The sequence below is a fragment of the Bactrocera neohumeralis genome, chromosome 2 (genome assembly GCF_024586455.1).
Source record: "Bactrocera neohumeralis isolate Rockhampton chromosome 2, APGP_CSIRO_Bneo_wtdbg2-racon-allhic-juicebox.fasta_v2, whole genome shotgun sequence".
NCBI classification, from domain to species: domain Eukaryota; kingdom Metazoa; phylum Arthropoda; class Insecta; order Diptera; family Tephritidae; genus Bactrocera; species Bactrocera neohumeralis.
Window position 1 is genome coordinate 10286457 of NC_065919.1, and position 17851 is coordinate 10304307.

Here is a 17851-nt window from a genome sequence, read left to right on the forward strand (position 1 = left end):
AATATTTTTTTATGCGGTTTACTCACCCTTAGCCATTTGTCCACACATTTTGCATGGAATTCGTGTGAACAAGGTAGCACACGGAGCACTTGCCTCAACTCAAAGTCACACATGCAAACAACGCAAGACGTTTGATCACCTGCGAATAATTCATTAAAAGTCGTTAACATGTAATCTTAAACCTATACTCGGTTCTGATGCAGCTTTGTAGAAATATTAAAAGAAACTTATTTTTAAATAAATATATGAATATTAAAATCAAACCAATAACGTTTTCAAATATCGTTATCGTTAAAATTAATGTAGTGGATCTGACATTCGTCTATCTTGGAGGCAGTATTAATAGCAACAACAATGTCAGGCTCGAAATTCAACACAGAATAACTCTTGCCAACAGGTGCTACTTCGGACTTAGTAGGCAATTGAGAAGTAAAATCCTCTCTCGACGAACAAAAATCAAACTTTATTAGTCAGTCATTATTCCCGTCCTGCCAAGTGGTGCAGAGGCACGGACGATGACAACATCTGATGAGTCGACGTTACGAGTTTTCGAGAGAAAGGTTCTGCGGAAGATTTATGGTTTTTTGCGCATTTTTCACGGCGAATACCGCATTCGATGGAACGGTCAGCTGTATGAGATATACGACGACATTGACAAAGTTCAGCGAATTAAAAGACAGCGGTTACACTGGCTAGGTCATGCCATTCGAATGGACGAAAAAACTCCAGCTCTGAAAGTATTCGACGCAGTACACGACGGGGAAAGTAGAGGAAGACCGCTACCCTTGGGAAAGGCCAAGTAGCGCCAAATTGCGAAAAGAAGAAACGACTGGTGCGCTGTTCTAAACTCGGCTATAACCGCGTAAGCCGTGTCTACGCCAATAAAGAAGAAGAACATCTGACAGTGATTATTGAAAAACAAGAAAAAACGTTAACTTCGGCTGCACCGAAGCTAATATACCCTTCACAGATTACATTGTTGCCTTAGAAAATAATCTATACCAAATTTGGTGAAGATACTTTGTCAAATGTGAAAGTTTTCCATACAAGAACTTGATTCCCATTGTTCATTTTGCATGGCAGCTATATATTATAGTGTTATGTATAGACAAATGACCAGTTTCTTGAAGAGAAAATGACGTTTGCAAAATTTCAAAAGGATATCTTAAAAACTGAGGGACTAGTTCGTATATATACAGACAGACGGACGGACAGACAGACAGACAAGGCTAAATCAACTCAGCTCGACATACTGATCATTTATATATATACTTTATAGGGTCTCCGACGCTTCCTTCTGGATGTTATAAACTTCGTGACAAACTTAATATACCCTGTTCAGGGTATAAAAAAAGGGTCCTACAGAAAAAAACGTTTTAACATGTTGATTCGAGCAGAACGCAATTTTGCTGTAATCTACATATGTCAAATTTTGTGAAACTATCTTGTCAAATAAAAAGGTTTTTAATATAAGAACTTGATATTGATCGCTCAGTTTGTATGGCAGCTATATGTTATTGTGGTCCGATATCGGCGGTTCAGACAAATGAGCAGCTTCGTGAGGCGGAAAGGACGCGTGAAAAATTTCAGATCGATTCGCGTGTATAGAGGAGAATATGTGAAATTTTGCATAGGAATACTTAATATGTATTTTATGGTACTTACCACTGTGTGTATCTGGATTATACTTATAGCTCGGCAATTGATCAATTTCATTTCGCGCCAAGCCACGTGGCTTAGCCTCACCCAAACGCTCTGCCAAACTTAACAAAGCTTCGTAGTTTTCCGTCTCGTTGGAATCTGGTGAGTTTAGTTCATGTTGATTATAAGGTGAGAGCGGGAACATGGCACTGCACGAAAAAAAAAAAAAACAATAAATACGTATGGCAAAAAAACCGAAAAAAAAGTTAGAATTCGTATTTACAGGAAATTAAGTAAGAAGCCTGGATTAATGATGCCAGTTGTTGTCTGAATTTGTACAGGAGTCGCTTGGTGTGGGCCCAAAGTCTGTGGTGAAAGCATATGCCGGTGTGGTCCATGCGGATGGTTTGAGGGCCAGAAACGGGTAATACGACGATGTGGTGGAAAAACACGTCTCTGCAAACCAAAAAAAAGAAAGAAATATTTATGCAATTTTGACTTCGTACTAGCAAGTTCGGTGTGAGGAATATAGTTAAAGAAATTGCGAACCTCTGCAGAGAGCAAAATCGGCTGTGGTGCCGTAGACATTTGTACCGCTGCTGACGCAGTCGTACGCAGGTGATGTGCTGCTGCAGCCGCAACTGCTGACATGGAGGTTATATGAATTGGTGTGGCTTGCAATTGATTGTGATGTGCCGGAGGCGTGGATATAGCGGCTTGATGTCCTTGATGTGCTTCCAAATGATGGACGCCGGCTTGTTCGAGGGAAAGACCCGCAACTGCAGCGGCTGCCACTGCTGCTGCCTCAGTACGTTGTTGTTGGGTAAATTGAGCATGTTGGTAGTTAGCTGCGGCGACTGAAGCGGCTGCCATAAGGGCGGCAGCTTGTTGTGTGTGTTGCTGCTGTGCGGCAGCAGCTGCACTAACCTGCACCTGTTGCGGTTGCGGCATTTGTATTGGAGCGCCGGTGGTTGCAGCAAACCCAGGTGGACCTTGTGTGAATTGAGCACTGGGATGTGTATTGCATGCTTGAGCTGTGAACGGTTGTGTGTAAATACCATGCAGATGACATGGTGCTATTCTAGCTTGAGGCGGTGGTGCTGGATAAGTGCAGATTGAGGCCCAAATAGGCTCGGCATGTCGCAAGGGAAGACTGACAGGCACCTGATTGATGTCCAGCATCAAAGGTGGCGGTGGCGGTGGAGCGCCCACCAAGGATGTTTGATGATGATGGCCAGGCGACTGTGGTGGAGGTGGAGTTTGTTGCATGTAAGCGTTCACGGCCGTAGGAGCTGCATTCGCGCTAGGTAGGACTGCAGCAGCAGATAGTGAGTGCTCCCATGGTGAACGTTGTTGAATTTGTGGCTGTGCTTGTGTTAAAGATTGTGTTTGGTGTAGCGTTGAGGGTACTGGTGCTGGTTGTTGCTGCTGCTGCTGTTGTTGTTGTTGTTGTAGAGCGGGTGGTGGTGGTGGCATGTGCTGTCGGAGGTAATATGGCGTGGGTTGTATTGAATGTTGTGGCTGGTGATAGTTTTGCAAATGGTTTCCACTAATGTTGTTGGCATTAGTATTGTTGATACTATTGCCAGAAATACTATTGTTACTGCCATGATGACTGCGATTATGATGAGATGACCCAGTGTCATGCAGACGGGGACGGCGTATCGGAGGACTACCCTGTTGCACCTAAAAGAAATTTTATTATTTGAATTTAATACAACAAAAAGTATTTAATTAAGTGATTGTCTACTTGATTTCGAGGCGAACGTCGTTGCTCCCATATAGCTGGTGGTGACTGGCTAGGCATACGCCCGGATATGCGCCGTCTCTTACGCGATGGACTGTCTGATTTCAGCCCATGGGCGCCACTGCTTAGTGAAGAAGTGGAACCCATAATGCCAGTAGAGCCACTTGGTCCATCTAAAAGGTTGGAGACACTGCCGCCAACGCCTGCTAATGCTGATGTTGATGGCCCATTATTGCCGTAGTGATGATAGTGATGGTAACTGTAATTACCAGAACCGCTATTTTGGTGTCCATTCCGTCCATAATTATTACTATTTCTGCCCGTGGTGTAGCCAAACTGACCGCCAGGACCATTACCACTACTAACGTCGGCTAAGCTACCGCGATCTGTGCGGTTGTCAGCGTGAAAGTCAGCACTCCGCGAATGATTGTTGCTATTAGGGCCATCAAAATGCTACAAAAATGTAATAAACAATAAGTATATCAAAGTGTTTTTTGAAGGTGAATTTATGACATATTAACCACGTGCACTACTTGCTACTCACCGCACTGTTGTTGCCGCTGCCGCTATTCCCATGCAGATTTACATTGACATTGTTATTGTTATTATTGCTATTATTATGATTTCTATCAAATAATCCTGAGTTAGATGCATTACTGCTATTGCTATTGTTATTGTTGTTGTTGCTGTTGTTGTTAATGTTATTGTGTCGCCGACTATGTTCATTATACTGATGATGTTGATAGTTGTGATGATTGTTGCCATAATACTCATTATTGTGACGATGGCTCATCGCGTTAATATTCCCACTATTATTGTTGCTTAGGTTTCCACCGCCACGCCGATAACTGTTGTTGCCATTCAACGTAAATTCACCATGATTACTACCACTATCCATGCCACGCCCATTATTGCTAAAGCGCATATGCCGCAAATGCGATTGCTGACCCATACTCATATTGTTGAATTGCTGGTGATAGTTGTTATTACTACCGTTATTGTTGTTGTTGTTGCTGCTACTGTTGCCACCAATATGATCAACACAAGACACATTGTAATCGGTTGAGCATTTCGAATAGGTTTCATTATTAATGTTTGGTTCGTTTTCATTATGTTTATAAATATTATTGTTGTTTTTGTTATTGTTGTCGTTATATGCAATTATTTTGTTAACGGACGCCGATGTCATGGCGGCGGAAGATTCAAAGTCCACAGTGTACGACGTTTCCAACGAGATCGCAGACATCGCCGTTGTTGTTGTAGAAGTAGAATCATTGGACAAAATGGGCACAAAAGAGGAAGGTCGCGTCGATTTGCAGGTGGAAGGAGTACAATTAGAAAGCGTGGAAATGAAATCGGAAATGGGCGGGTTTCGTATGAAGTCGGAGTTGCGTGGTTTTTGAATGAGAGACGACGGTGTTGTATTTGCCGTGGAATGTGTTGCAGTTACAGTTATTATTGGCGACATTGGTGAGATCATTGTGGCGTTTGGTGTTGTTGTTGTTGTTGTCGTCATAGTGACAGGTACATTCGTTTTTAATACGATTATTTTTTTATTTTGGCGATTTTTATTTTTTTCATTAAATATTAAACGTTTAGATGTAATTGTAGTTGGCGTTGTTGTTGTGGTTGTCGGCAAACAACGGGTAGACATTAAAGATGTACGCACCGCGCATTGATCCCGTGATGGTGGACGTGGTAGAGATTGTTGTTGTGAAAATGAGACAGATGTGGTGGTTGTTGTTGCCGTTGTTGTAGCCATTGTAGCCATTGTTGACAATGTTGCCGTTTTTAAAGGCACATGTTGTTGATGTGGATGTTGGCGTTGCGGTCGTCGCCATTGTTTTTGGTGTTGTTTGTTATTCACATGTTGTGGCATCATTTGTTGGCGCGTTGCAGTTATTGGTGGATACGTTGTTGTTGGTTCAGGTTGAGAAATTATGTCAGTACAAGAAGTTACATTCACATCATCAGTACAATTACTATTTTCAGTTGTTGTTGTTGTAGACTTTGTAGTGTGTGTGGCAATTAGATTTGTATTTGTTAGCGGGACTTGGGATTGGTGGTTAGTCGGTATATTTTGGTTGTGGTTGTGATGTTGGTGTATCGGGATTTCGCACGAGTTGTGATGATGCTTTTTACTTTGATTATGTTCACGATGATGCTGATGATGATTGCTACTAACATTCTCACAATTACTATTTAATGTATGTAATGCAACTGTACTTGGGTAGTGATTATGACCATGATCAACATGATTCAGAGACAGTGTACGAGTTCGATGCATATGTCTGCGACTTTGGCTTTGTTGCGGTGGTTTGTGTGTGTTAATGTTTGTATTTGAAATTTTCATATTTTGAGAATTGGAATGCGGATCTTGATAATTATTTTTTGAAGCAGAGGAATTGGTTATGGAGCCGGTTGTAGTAGCCGTGGTGGCGCTATATGGTTGGGAGATCTGGAGCGGTGTTAGGGGGCTGTGTAGTGTCACATTTGAAATCTTTGTGTAATCATTTATATTACAAGTCAACGGTGTAGCTTCACAAATTGTTGCGGAAGACCGTGACGACAACGCAATATTATTCAAAAGTTCGCTAAATCGGGTATAGGGGGGTGGCTTGGGATTATGATTGGGGTAGTGCAGCAAATTGTTGGTGGTGGAGTTCACGGCAATTGGCGAACATAATGCTGGTGATGTAGTGACAAATGCTGGGTCCGAGTTGGAAGCAGATGCAGAACTAGAGTTCGGTGCGGTAACAGTTATAGAGCTAGAGGAAATGACATTGTAGCTAGACTGCTGGGCTTTAGGAGTTTGCGCTTGATACTGACAGTGATTGTGTGTTGTACGGTAATGTTGGTGGATTTCATTTGTACTATTGTGTTTATAGTGAGGATGATGACTAGAACAACTTTTAGAATTGCTACTAATATGGCTATGACTAAGCTGATTATGACAAGATTGGTGAGAGGTATGCTCGTTGTTAATATTATGGTTGTGAAGTTTGTGACTGAGGTGATGATGGTGGTTTTTGTGTTGGTGGTGGTGGTGGTGACTACAGTAATTTCCTTGGCAATTATTAGGACAACTTCCACTCTTATTATTACTTGTTTGAGCATCGCTGGATTTATTTAAATATTTTTTTTTTGTTTTTTTTTTATTAAGTTGTTTATTGTTTGGTAGATTTGTCGATTGTTGGAGTGGTTTGTTTGCGTTAGGTCAACATATGTTTTTGTTTTTAATAAATTCGGTTTTCAAAATTGGTTATTCAATGCAGTAGTAGTAATAGAAGTGGTACATAGTAGTAGTAGTAGTAGTAGTAAGAGTGGTGGTAGTGGTGGTAGTAGTAAAACACAACCCATAATAGTTATTTAATGCATTTACATGTACAGTTATATGTATATATACATATATATATGTTGCAGCCACATATATAAATATGTATTCAATTCGATATATATATAATTTTTTTTTTTAATTTTATGAAGAAGAAAGAAAAACGAAAAAAGAAAAAATAATATTTTAAATGGCAAAATGCAATATTTATATATAGAAAATTTGTTTGATTAATAGTAATATTTACACACAAAGAAACAATAACATAATGTTATAATATGTAGTAAATGTAGGCAAATTGTCACACAAATTTACTTGTATTTGATGCACACTACGCTTAAACTATCGTTAACGGCTTCGTATCTAATTGCAGTTGCGTTTACAAGCTCTATCGATAAAAGTTTTGAAATAATGAATTCTTCCATTCGCATTTTTTTCCAATGACTTCTCAAAGCAGTTTCAATGCATTGCTAAAAGGATTAATTCAAATACTTGATAAAGTAAATACAACATTAATAAAAATTCACGCTCATTAATCATTGAATCGCATATTACTAAACCATATGGAATTATTTATAAAATAAATAAAATGTATGTATATATATTAATATATATCCCACTGTGGGCAAAAAATAGTAAGACTTTTTAATTTAAATTTCACGCGAAAACGCATTCGTCAAAATATTTTTTTCTAGATTGCTATGACTGCCCGAGGCATATACTATATGTGCCAAATGTCACATCAAATCAATTATAAGGTTTAATATACGCTTGTCGTGGAGCATGAAGTCATGTTCATGAAGTTCACGCAAATGAGAAAAGTTTTCTGTTTGCCATTCACTTGGGAGTGGTCAGAAACGATTCTTTTATATATGGCTCAAACAGCTCACGACATCCGGTCTTAGACCAAGTATCCTCTGGGTAGCCAAAGAACATCCCTTTGAAGGCGAGTTAAAGTGAGAAGGCGCACCATCCCTCCTCAGGATTGTGCGCTGGGTTTGGGACCCGCCAAAAAAATGCCACCAATGAAAAGTAAACATCAGCCTCGGGGTATATTTTCGGCTATAACTGCGAAAATGGCGTCTACGCCAATAAAGAAGATATTTGTCTTTCTGAAGTACATAAAGTGCATTCGGGAGTTTGTTGAAGAAAGAAGTTCCATTCAATTTTGTGTGCGAAATCAAATTAATATATTATGATAATTGTTTGTCGCGAGCAAGTGTTTTTGATTGGTACAAATTATTCAAAGCGGGTCGTGAACGCGTTGATGACGAACCACGACCAGGACGGCCATCAACATCAACTGATCATCAACACGTCAAAAAAAATAAAGGAATAGGTGCTGGAGAATCGACGATTAACAGTCAGAGATCTTACTGGCATCGTTGAAATATCGGAAAGATCAGTGAAAACCATTTTGAAAGACCATTTGGGCATTAGAAAAGTGAAAACACGATTGGTTCCAAAATTACATAATTTTAACGAAAAAAAAGCGTCGCATTAACGTCTTTAAAACAATACTTTTCAACTATCAGGATATCATAAAACGTATTATTAATGGCGATAAATCTTGGATCTATGCTTACGACTTGGAAACAGACGATTAATCGGCCGAATATCGTGACAAAGGTAAGCCGAAGCCGAAAAAACCACGACAAAGCAGGTCAAAAATTAAAATTATATTGACAGTTTTGTTCGATTATCGAGGTGAGGTGCAGTCCGAATTCCTTCCGAGCGGCCGAGCGGCTAAACTGTCAAGAAAGAATATTATTTAAGTGTTATGCGTCGTTTTGCGAAGCTAGTCGTAAAATGAGGTCGGTATTATGGGCCGACAACTCTTGGTTTTTGCACCACGATAATGCACCGTCGCATACCGCATTGATTCTTCATGAGGTTTTCGCCAATTTTTCAACCAATATCGAGACGCAATCACCATATTCGCCTGATTTAGTTCAGTGTAACTTGTGGCTATTCAGCACACTCAAACGTCCGCTCCGAGGCAACTGTTTTGAGTCAATTGAAGATATTAAATCTGAATCGCTACGCGCATTAAAGGCTTTACCGGAAATTGACTTCAACAACTATTTCGAGAATTGGTAAAAACGTTGACTCAAGTGTATTGCGGCCAAGGTGGGTTACTTTGAGGGGGACGACATAGATTTTGAAGAATAAATTATTAATTTTAAAATTATGAACAAAGTCTTACTATTTTTTGCTCCTAGTACTACTTAAAAAATTCAATAACTATGTAACTATAACTATATTCGTGCGGTTTGCCAAGATATGACTTAACTTTATTATTATTCCCTTATTCCAATATTCCTGACATGAGTTGGAGAGTTACTATTCTTGTGCCTCTTTTGCAACATATTTATTTTCTTTTTTGTGAAGTGGAAACTACAAAAGTTTGAACTTTGTATCCGAAAAAGTTTTTTTTTTATTGGAGTTTATCTTCGTTACTTTAATTTGAAGAAAATCTCAGGTTCCAACTGGATGCCTTGCTCGAAGAAGATTGTAGCCAAACACAAAAAAGTTTGAAGAATCTTTGGAGTCACTCACAAAGCTATTTCAAAACATTAAAACAAAGAATTGAAACCATGAAACCTTGAAAGACGATGTTACATGTTAGAATTACTGCTTTAACGCTGCATTAAGACGTAATTTTGTGTCGAATTGTGACTGGTAATGAAACACTTATCCATTACGACAACCCTAAAGCGAAAATTTATATGCGAAGCCTGCCAGCCAGCCTAATTAAGGACAAAAGCCAGTTATCTATGACTCCAAGGTAATGCTCTGTATTTGATAGAATTAGTAGATCGTGCTGTATTATGAGCTTCTAAAACCGTGTGCAACGATTAATGAAGAACGCTACCGACAATCACTCATCAAACTGAAGCGAGTGATTGCCGAAAAAACACTGTAATTTCCAACTGGCAGGAGGCAATAATTTTTCCATCATGACAGCGCTCGGTATGATGCTGCAAGCTCGGTTAAAAGCTATTTGGAAAAGAGCGTCTGGGAAATTTTGCCTTACCCTCGTTATAGCGCAGACCTTTATGACGACCATTTGTTCCGGTCGGTGAAGAACGCCTTCTGTACAATACGGTGCTCACCAGAACAGTGGAACGAATTGGCTTCTTTTCTTATTTGCCGTCAAGCCCGCGCTATTAGTAGTTTGGAATACAATCCACAAATTTCCAGAAGGTGGGAAAATGTTATAGCTTGAGATGGGCAATACTTGGAATAATCTTTTTGTACGGCACGAATATAGTTACAGGTCCAATAAGATTAATTAATAGAACGGATTGTCACCTATAAAGTCAAACTCCCATTCAGAAACGATTATAATGATATATAGTGGGGTTAAAAGTTAAGAACACCTTAATATTCAAAGTATCGCCGAATTTTCCAACCGAACTAGTCCCTTAGTTATTAAGATATCGATCTGAAATTGTACACTGGACGTTTTCTCCTCAAGAAGCTGCTCATTTGCCGGAATCGTCGATATCGGACTACCATAGCATATAGCTGTCAAACAAACTGAACGATCAGAATTAAGTGCTTTTAAGAAAGCTTTCGTTTTTGTGAAGGATATTATATCTTCGACAGGCCTGACAGAAGTCATCATAGGTGTTTGTATTAAGGACAATGATTCTGATCTGATCTGTTCTGATTGGTTAAAACCTAATAGGGAGCAGTACTAGTTGTCTCCCTTATTGATCACTAAAGTTAGGTTAGGTTAATCCGGTAGAACAATAAGCCACGCATAGAATAGCATGGTCCTTTGCGATGCCAGGTGAATTTTATTTGCTAGGTTCAAGAGGAGTATTTATCTTTCAGGAAGCCTGTGCTTGATGCGAATTTTAACACACTCTGCGGTCTCACTATCTATTGATCAAATTATACTTCATTTGTATTTAGAGGGTTCATTTTGAAGATTTTCAAAGTCAGCAAAATAGGTTTTGAATTGTATGTATATAATTGCGTTTAGAAACTTTCAGCGGCGTTATGGGCTGCCTATTTTTATGGTTCTAAGAATACAATGGAATTACAAGTATATAAAAGTCTGAGATAAGCGGTGTTGGAACGTTGAAAATGCTAAAATTATTCAAGGAAATAACATTATTGCTTCATACTTATTATCCAACTACCAAAAAATAGTACAAAAGTTGAACTCAAATGGTGAATATTGTCATGCCAAAAATAGTTAGTGATAATGAGTTTGACTATTACCTGCTTGCCCGTGAAACATTATTTTGAAAGGAACTTAAATAGTGGACACTTATTAAATATTAAATATTACATAAACATACATACTATATAAATATATAATGTGTGACGTATTTAAAATACGTTTATGCAAGAATCCAAAGCTACAAAAGTAAAACTTATACACTATTAACTATACATACATACATATTGAAAAGTAGGTACCCATTTGTGTGTACTATAATACGAGGACTAAACATTTGTATATTATACAGGGGCATAATTTAATTTCAATAAACGCATGTATTTGAAAATGTGTGCTTTTCAAACATTTTTCAAGCGTACATTAGGGTGTATATTTTTTCGAAAGTTGATTTCATTTTTGAAAACGCGCAATTAAGTTGCGATTTTACAAAAAAAAATTGTCCAACGGAACTCTTCATTTTCAATTTTAACTATGCTTACATAATTTTCAATTTTTTATTTGTTGAATAAATCAGATTTTTTCAACTTTTGCAGAAGAATTTGGTATTTATACAATGCAAATAAATCTACAAGCTTGAAAGGTGGATATTAAGGTCCATAATTTTCTAAAAAAGAGATCTTATTAATTTTCGCCATCAAAACATGTCTTTAAAAGTTGTACGTAGTTAAAGTTATGCATCAAATGAAGTGTACTCATACAGTACGCCATGCCGTATGAGCAACATTTAAGTTTTTATAAGGCACTTATACGAATGCTCATGCAATTGATGTATAACTTTAAATGCGCATAACTTTCAAATGAATGCTTCTATGAAAAAAATACTTAGACCATTTTGTAGAGTGAAACATTTTTTATTAGAATATGCTTTTCTCAAAGTTGTAGCTTTAATTTTTTTTAATGCAAACGAATAAAAATCACATGAAGTGTAATTTTGGCTCAGTTTACATTGAAAATAAAGACTTGAAAATTACTTTCGTGCCTTATGTTCAGATCAAAAACTGAAATTTCAGTTGAAAAAAAATTAATTTGGTATAAAACAGACACCCTAATATATATACATTTGTATTCATTTTATTTGTAAATATGTTCATATGAATTTTTATTGCATTCCTCAGCTTTAACGTATATTTTGTACATAAAATTCGACTTAAAAAGTTGACTAAATATAATTTGAAAACACAATGTCATTCATAAAAAGTGTAATTATTTTTTTATGTGTTTATTTATTATATTTTTTTGCAAAACTTAAACGTAACTAAAATAATGTTTTGCATAAGAGTTTTCTATGCATAAGTTTAACCCCTTTCAGTGGTTTTAGTTAATATTTTGCTTCACAAAAGCGTGCTCTTCGTAAAAAAAGTATAGTTAAGCATATAATCATATGTACATCTATAAAGAATCATTATATATACATACATACATATATGTATGTATAAATATATTATAAGTGTTTAAGTTTTGGGTTGGCGAACAATAAAACGTAACTTCGTACAAACACAGTTAATTACGAGTAGGTGTTTAGAGAAATATTTCGCATACGATATACACACGAGCATTTAACAGCGTTCGGTAATATTCATTTATGAATTTATATTAGAAATACGAAACAACTTTTTCGACTACCCAGTGTTTGAGATTAAACTAAGAGCAAGCATATCCACAGTGTGCACTCGTGGCTCATCAACATCTGTGGAGTGCACCCAAGTGAAGTTCACGTAAGTGCAGTGGCATATTAGCGCATATTAGTTTAGTAAGTACTCTCGTCGGTACGTAAGTGAATGTTTCCGAACACTGTTATTTGCAATTGCTATTGAATTCTAAATGGAAAATACTGCTGGAATTGACAAAAAGTTTGCATACATATACGTACATATTTGGAAAATACGCAGTTCCTTTGGAATAGTTTAAAGCCGCAGTGTGCAAAATGCAAATAAACTTGTAAGCCTGAGCTAATCGATTCGTTGCATTTTTTTTTAACATATATATTTAAATACTGTACTTAACAATAGGCACATATGCAGTTATTGATATATATATATATATATATGTATGTGTATAAATATATAGTCGGCATGAACGCACCGTTAATCTACGAAAATAGCGTGTCTATAAAACGGAAATGAACAATCAATCATACATACATAATTAGCCATCTCTGTAAAAGCAACAAACATTGAATGATAAAACACATCTCTCAGACAGGAAAATTTGCAAATTGCATTAACAATCAATGAGCTCAGTCGGAAATGCCATAATAAATATATAGTACTATATATGTTTATATAATTCTCTATGTATAATACCTACATACGACAATACAAAATTCGTAGATTAGTAATTATTGATATTATTACAAACTATTTGGAAAAAGAGAAAATTTTGTAAACATTTTGTTTTGATTAAAAAAGTTTTATTTTTTTTTTTTTGGTTTTTTGTTGTTTTTGTTCACAATGCTTTTTTCTTATTCATTCATTTATAAATACAAGAAATTTTATGAAATTAAATTCGACAAGGTTTCTACATCCATCCATACCATACATATATAACATATATGTACATATGTACTTTACATACATGTATATAAAATGGTATGTTTGTATATAGCAGTGGGTGCGCACAATACATAAAACAAAAGAGTTCAATGGCATATAATAACAAAAATGGTCAAAAAATTCTAAGTATGCGTGTGTGAAATCAATATTATGAGCATAAATAACAGAGCATTCCTTCTATTTGGTGAATGGGTGATTTTAGTTCTTGTGATGAAAATAAATTAAAAGTTCGTTTTCTCTATATATATTCACTTATACATACATATATATGGGTATAAGCACATTGAGAATATTCAAATAGAGCTGAGCTTATTTCATAAATGCCAATTTAACTGTTTAACGTTAAATGTATGTAGTTGTGTTGAATATTGTTACATACATACATACAAACATATGTATTAAAGTGTACGCATTTTCCCCATTTAGGCAACACGCGCATTTCCGCTCGGCTCGGCTTTGAGCGTCCGCTCTGCGCGCACGCTTACTCTTGAATAGTGTGAAAAATAAGTATTTCACTTTGGCTGTCATGTTAGACCCCGTTTACAAACGAATAATTTTGTTGCTCATTATCGGAAAATTCTCTTTCTGGTGTTGCCCATTAGGGGCACACAAGTACAGCAACTCGTCAATTTTCTATATTTCCTTTGATATCCTATTCGTTTGCGTTACACACATACAGCTGCGAGCAGTGAAATAGTAGTGGGTGTTAGAGCTTTACATATCTGTGAGTTATGTAAATTGTCAAACAATTTTAACATCCATTGAAATGCAAAAGTGGATCAGATTTTCCAGGCTATATTTATTACTAAAAATATTTAGATTTGAATATGTATAAGATATGTTTATTTACAAAGATGTGTTTATGTATGAAAATTTTGGGGAGCAGTAAAATAGTAGTAAAGCACTAAAAAATTTTTTTAAAAAATACTGAAGGATTTTTGCAAGTTTCGTCTATAGGAGATCTTAGTACTTGGTAGCATGGCCATAATTTTTGATAACAGCAATATATCGCTTCTTCAGAGAATCTACGAGATTGTGGCATCTTTTCAGTGGTATGCTCTGCCATGATTGCTGCACTACGGTCCACAACTCGTTGTTGTTTTTGTGTTTATCCTTCCACACGGCTTTCTTGACATCTGCCCAACGGTTTTCAATAGGATTGAGGCCAGGGGACTAAGCTGGCCTATCCATGACATCAACACCATTGACCCGAAACCACTTTTTTACCACCCTACTGGTGTGCTTCGGGTCATTATCCTGCTGAAATATCCTTTTCAGCGGCATGTCCTCTTCAGCAAATGGTATCATAATATGCTGCATTATATCCCCGTATGTGTATCGGTCCATTATGCCAGTAATATTGTGAATTGGGACTACACAAAAAAATTGGGCCTGTAAGAAAAACAGCCCAAACCATGATATTCAAACCGCCATGCTTCAAAGTTTTTGTGCTGAATCTGGATTCGTACTCTGCATTAGGGGAGCATCTTAGATACTGACGGGACCCTTTACCGCCGTATAGAACAACTTTCGACACGTCTGTCCACAAGATGTTGCGCCATTTCTCAGTCGGCGAATTCAGGTGTCCTTTGGCGAATTTAAGACGTCTTGCTACATGATTTTTTTTTTAATAACGGTACTTTTCGAGGACAGCGGACATATAAATTATGTTCATGTAGAAGTCTTCTCACTGTATGAACACCGCAGGCCAGGTTAAGTTCATTCCGAATCTCCATAGCTGACATTCTAGGTCGAGTCTTGGCACATCTTACAACTATTCGTGTAAAATTCTCAGAAAGAATCCATCTTGCGCCCCTTTTTTCGCCTTTTTTTTATAAATAATTGCATTGCGAATCATTGTGGCTTAACACCCCACAAGTCTTTCCACTCCATTGTAGGATTTACCGTTGTTTATGACAGATTGAATCCATTCTCGTTTTTCTTCACTACAGTGCTTCCCGCGGCCCAATAAAAGGAGCAAAATCATATATTTTTTTGCTTTTTGCATTGAATAATAAATAAAATATTAGGAAACTTACTTTTTGTTTGATAAAATTAAATTTTTTTTAGTAAAAATTATCTGTTTGTAATCAGCTCACCGTTCACTACTATTCTATTGCTCGCTCATAAAAACAGATATCCCAATAAAATTGGCTCTACAAAAGTAACGGTAAGTGTTTCACACTTATTGTTGTGAATAACAGGACCGTTATACTTCAGAGAATATAACGAAAATAATGATCGACGGCAATATCATAAAATAAACAAAATTTAAAGCAAAACTCTCTTGACCAATAGGCACTACTATTTCAATGCTCGCAACTGTATATTTTGTGCTAGCTACTTTTTAACCTTATTACCCATTTTCTACAAATTTTCATTATAACGGGGGATCTAAGTAGACATACTTTTTTCAATAGTCCTTTTTTAACAAATATCGCGTAAGACTCGTCAAACTGCCGTATTATTTTTGTTCAGTCTTGTTTGGCATTTCATCATGGATAGACTTACGCCTGAACAACGTGTACAAATCGTTCAACTTTATTACGAAAATTCACGATCTGTAAGAAATGTGCTTCGCGAGCTTCGCACAACTTATGGTCAACATAATCGTACTGAGCGTACTCTTCGCAACACCATCATCTTGAGACCCAGCATTCATTACTGGTTAATATTCGACCGAATAGCAGCCGTAGCTGAGAAGTCCGTGGTGAGTCGATCTGGTACTGATGTATGGATCGATTTTGCGTCGAGATCTTAAATTGAATGTGTATAAAATACGACATTCCCAAGCGACATCGCTTCGCTCTATGAGCCCATCGCTTGGGCTCTTGAAAAGTTCTTACAAGACACGACGTTTTCGAGCCAAATTTTGTTCAGCGATGAGGCCCATTTCTGCCATTTCTGTCTGTTTTTCTTTCTCAATGGGTATGTAAACAAGCAGAATCACCGACTATTTGATAAACGGATAATTTCACGTTTTGGGCCGGTCGATGGGCCACCAAGATCCTGTGATATCACACCGTTAATGTTAAAGACTTTATGTAAAGTGTGAAGTCTATGCGGACAACCTCGCTTCGATTCGGACCTTGGAGCAAAACATCACGCGTGTCATTCGTCAGTTACCAGTCGAAATGCTCGAACGAGTCATCGAAAATTGGACTCAACGGATGTACCATCTGAGACGTAGCCGCGGCCAACATTTGAAAGAAATAATCATCAAAAAATAAATGTCAAAGAAGGTATTTTCGAATGATAATAAAAATTCCCCATTAAATTTGAAGTTTCTGTGTTTTTCTTTAAAAAAGTGGGGAGCCTCGAAATGGATCACCGTATATATGTTTACATTTTTGATTATTATTGGGTCTATAACCATATTCGTATTATTCAAAGAATTTCGCAACTGAAGCTATAACATTTTTCCATTTTTTGGCAATTTGTGGATTCCATCCCAAAAGAAGAATGGATGAAACCAATTTTTATTACCTTGTTCTGATGTGAATCGTACCATTCCAGTGAGGGTGTTTTGCATCGACCGGAAGAAATGGTATTTATAAGGGAAAAGGTATACGCTATAACGAGAATAAGGCAAAACTTTCCAGCCGCTGTTTTCAAAGTAGTTTTTAACAGGTATTGCAATATGAGGCCGAGCGTTGTCATGATGGAAAAATTATTGCCTCGTGCCAGTTGGAAATTATTTCCTTTTTTCGCCAATCTCTCGCTTCAATTTGATGACTGATTGTCGGTAGCGTCCATTAATAGTGGCACCCAGTTTTAGACGCTTTAGTACAGTACGCCCTTCTGATTCCATCAAACACAGAGCGTTACCTTGGCATCGGGGCTATTCAACTTCGCCGTTAAATTATCTGGATAGGCATATGCTCATTAGGGTTGACATAATGTATTAATTTTTCATCACATGAATTATGAAACGAATATAGTTATAGACTCAATAATTATTCATAAGTCGCCGAATTCACATTCACTCCAACGCTGTTGGTGGAAATATTATTTGCAATATTTTACTTAAATACAGTTACTCTGTAGTTTTTTTAATATTGGATCTTAATTGCTTATGCTCTAAAAAATTTGTTTGCTGCACTAAAATCTGCGTGCCTTTAACGCCTTATAACTGTCGAACACTTGTAAATGTTAATATCTAACAGAGCAAATCTCAAAAAAGAAGGACTTGTAAAGCTAAAAGCATACAAAACGATAATGAATCGAAATAATATTTGTACGAGTACGAGTATACTAATTTATTGTATCATACAATTCGTCGCTTAGTTAGTTAGTGATAAATTAGGAACTGAGTTAAGAACTAATCTACTACAAAACACCCGGCAAAGCGGGCATCTGGTACCTAAGAATCATGCTGT

General features: G+C 37.0%; 1 protein-coding gene across 5 annotated transcripts in view; it reads right to left on the minus strand.

The window, feature by feature from the left end:
* The window catches only part of LOC126767818 (homeobox protein 2), a 45421-nt gene that overhangs the window by 3262 nt on the left and 24308 nt on the right, over positions 1-17851 (minus strand). For 4 of the 5 annotated variants that reach the window (XM_050485473.1, XM_050485472.1, XM_050485470.1 and 1 more), the window contains exons 4-9: positions 3933-6507; positions 3392-3841; positions 2191-3327; positions 1925-2097; positions 1666-1850; positions 27-139 (exon numbers count right to left, since the gene is read on the minus strand). In XM_050485473.1, the coding sequence (XP_050341430.1) occupies positions 27-139; positions 1666-1850; positions 1925-2097; positions 2191-3327; positions 3392-3841; positions 3933-6507 (4633 nt within the window). Of the gene's footprint in view, positions 1-26; positions 140-1665; positions 1851-1924; positions 2098-2190; positions 3328-3391; positions 3842-3932; positions 6508-7037; positions 10806-17851 lie in introns of those variants that run through there. The other variant, XM_050485474.1, reaches the window with a different exon arrangement.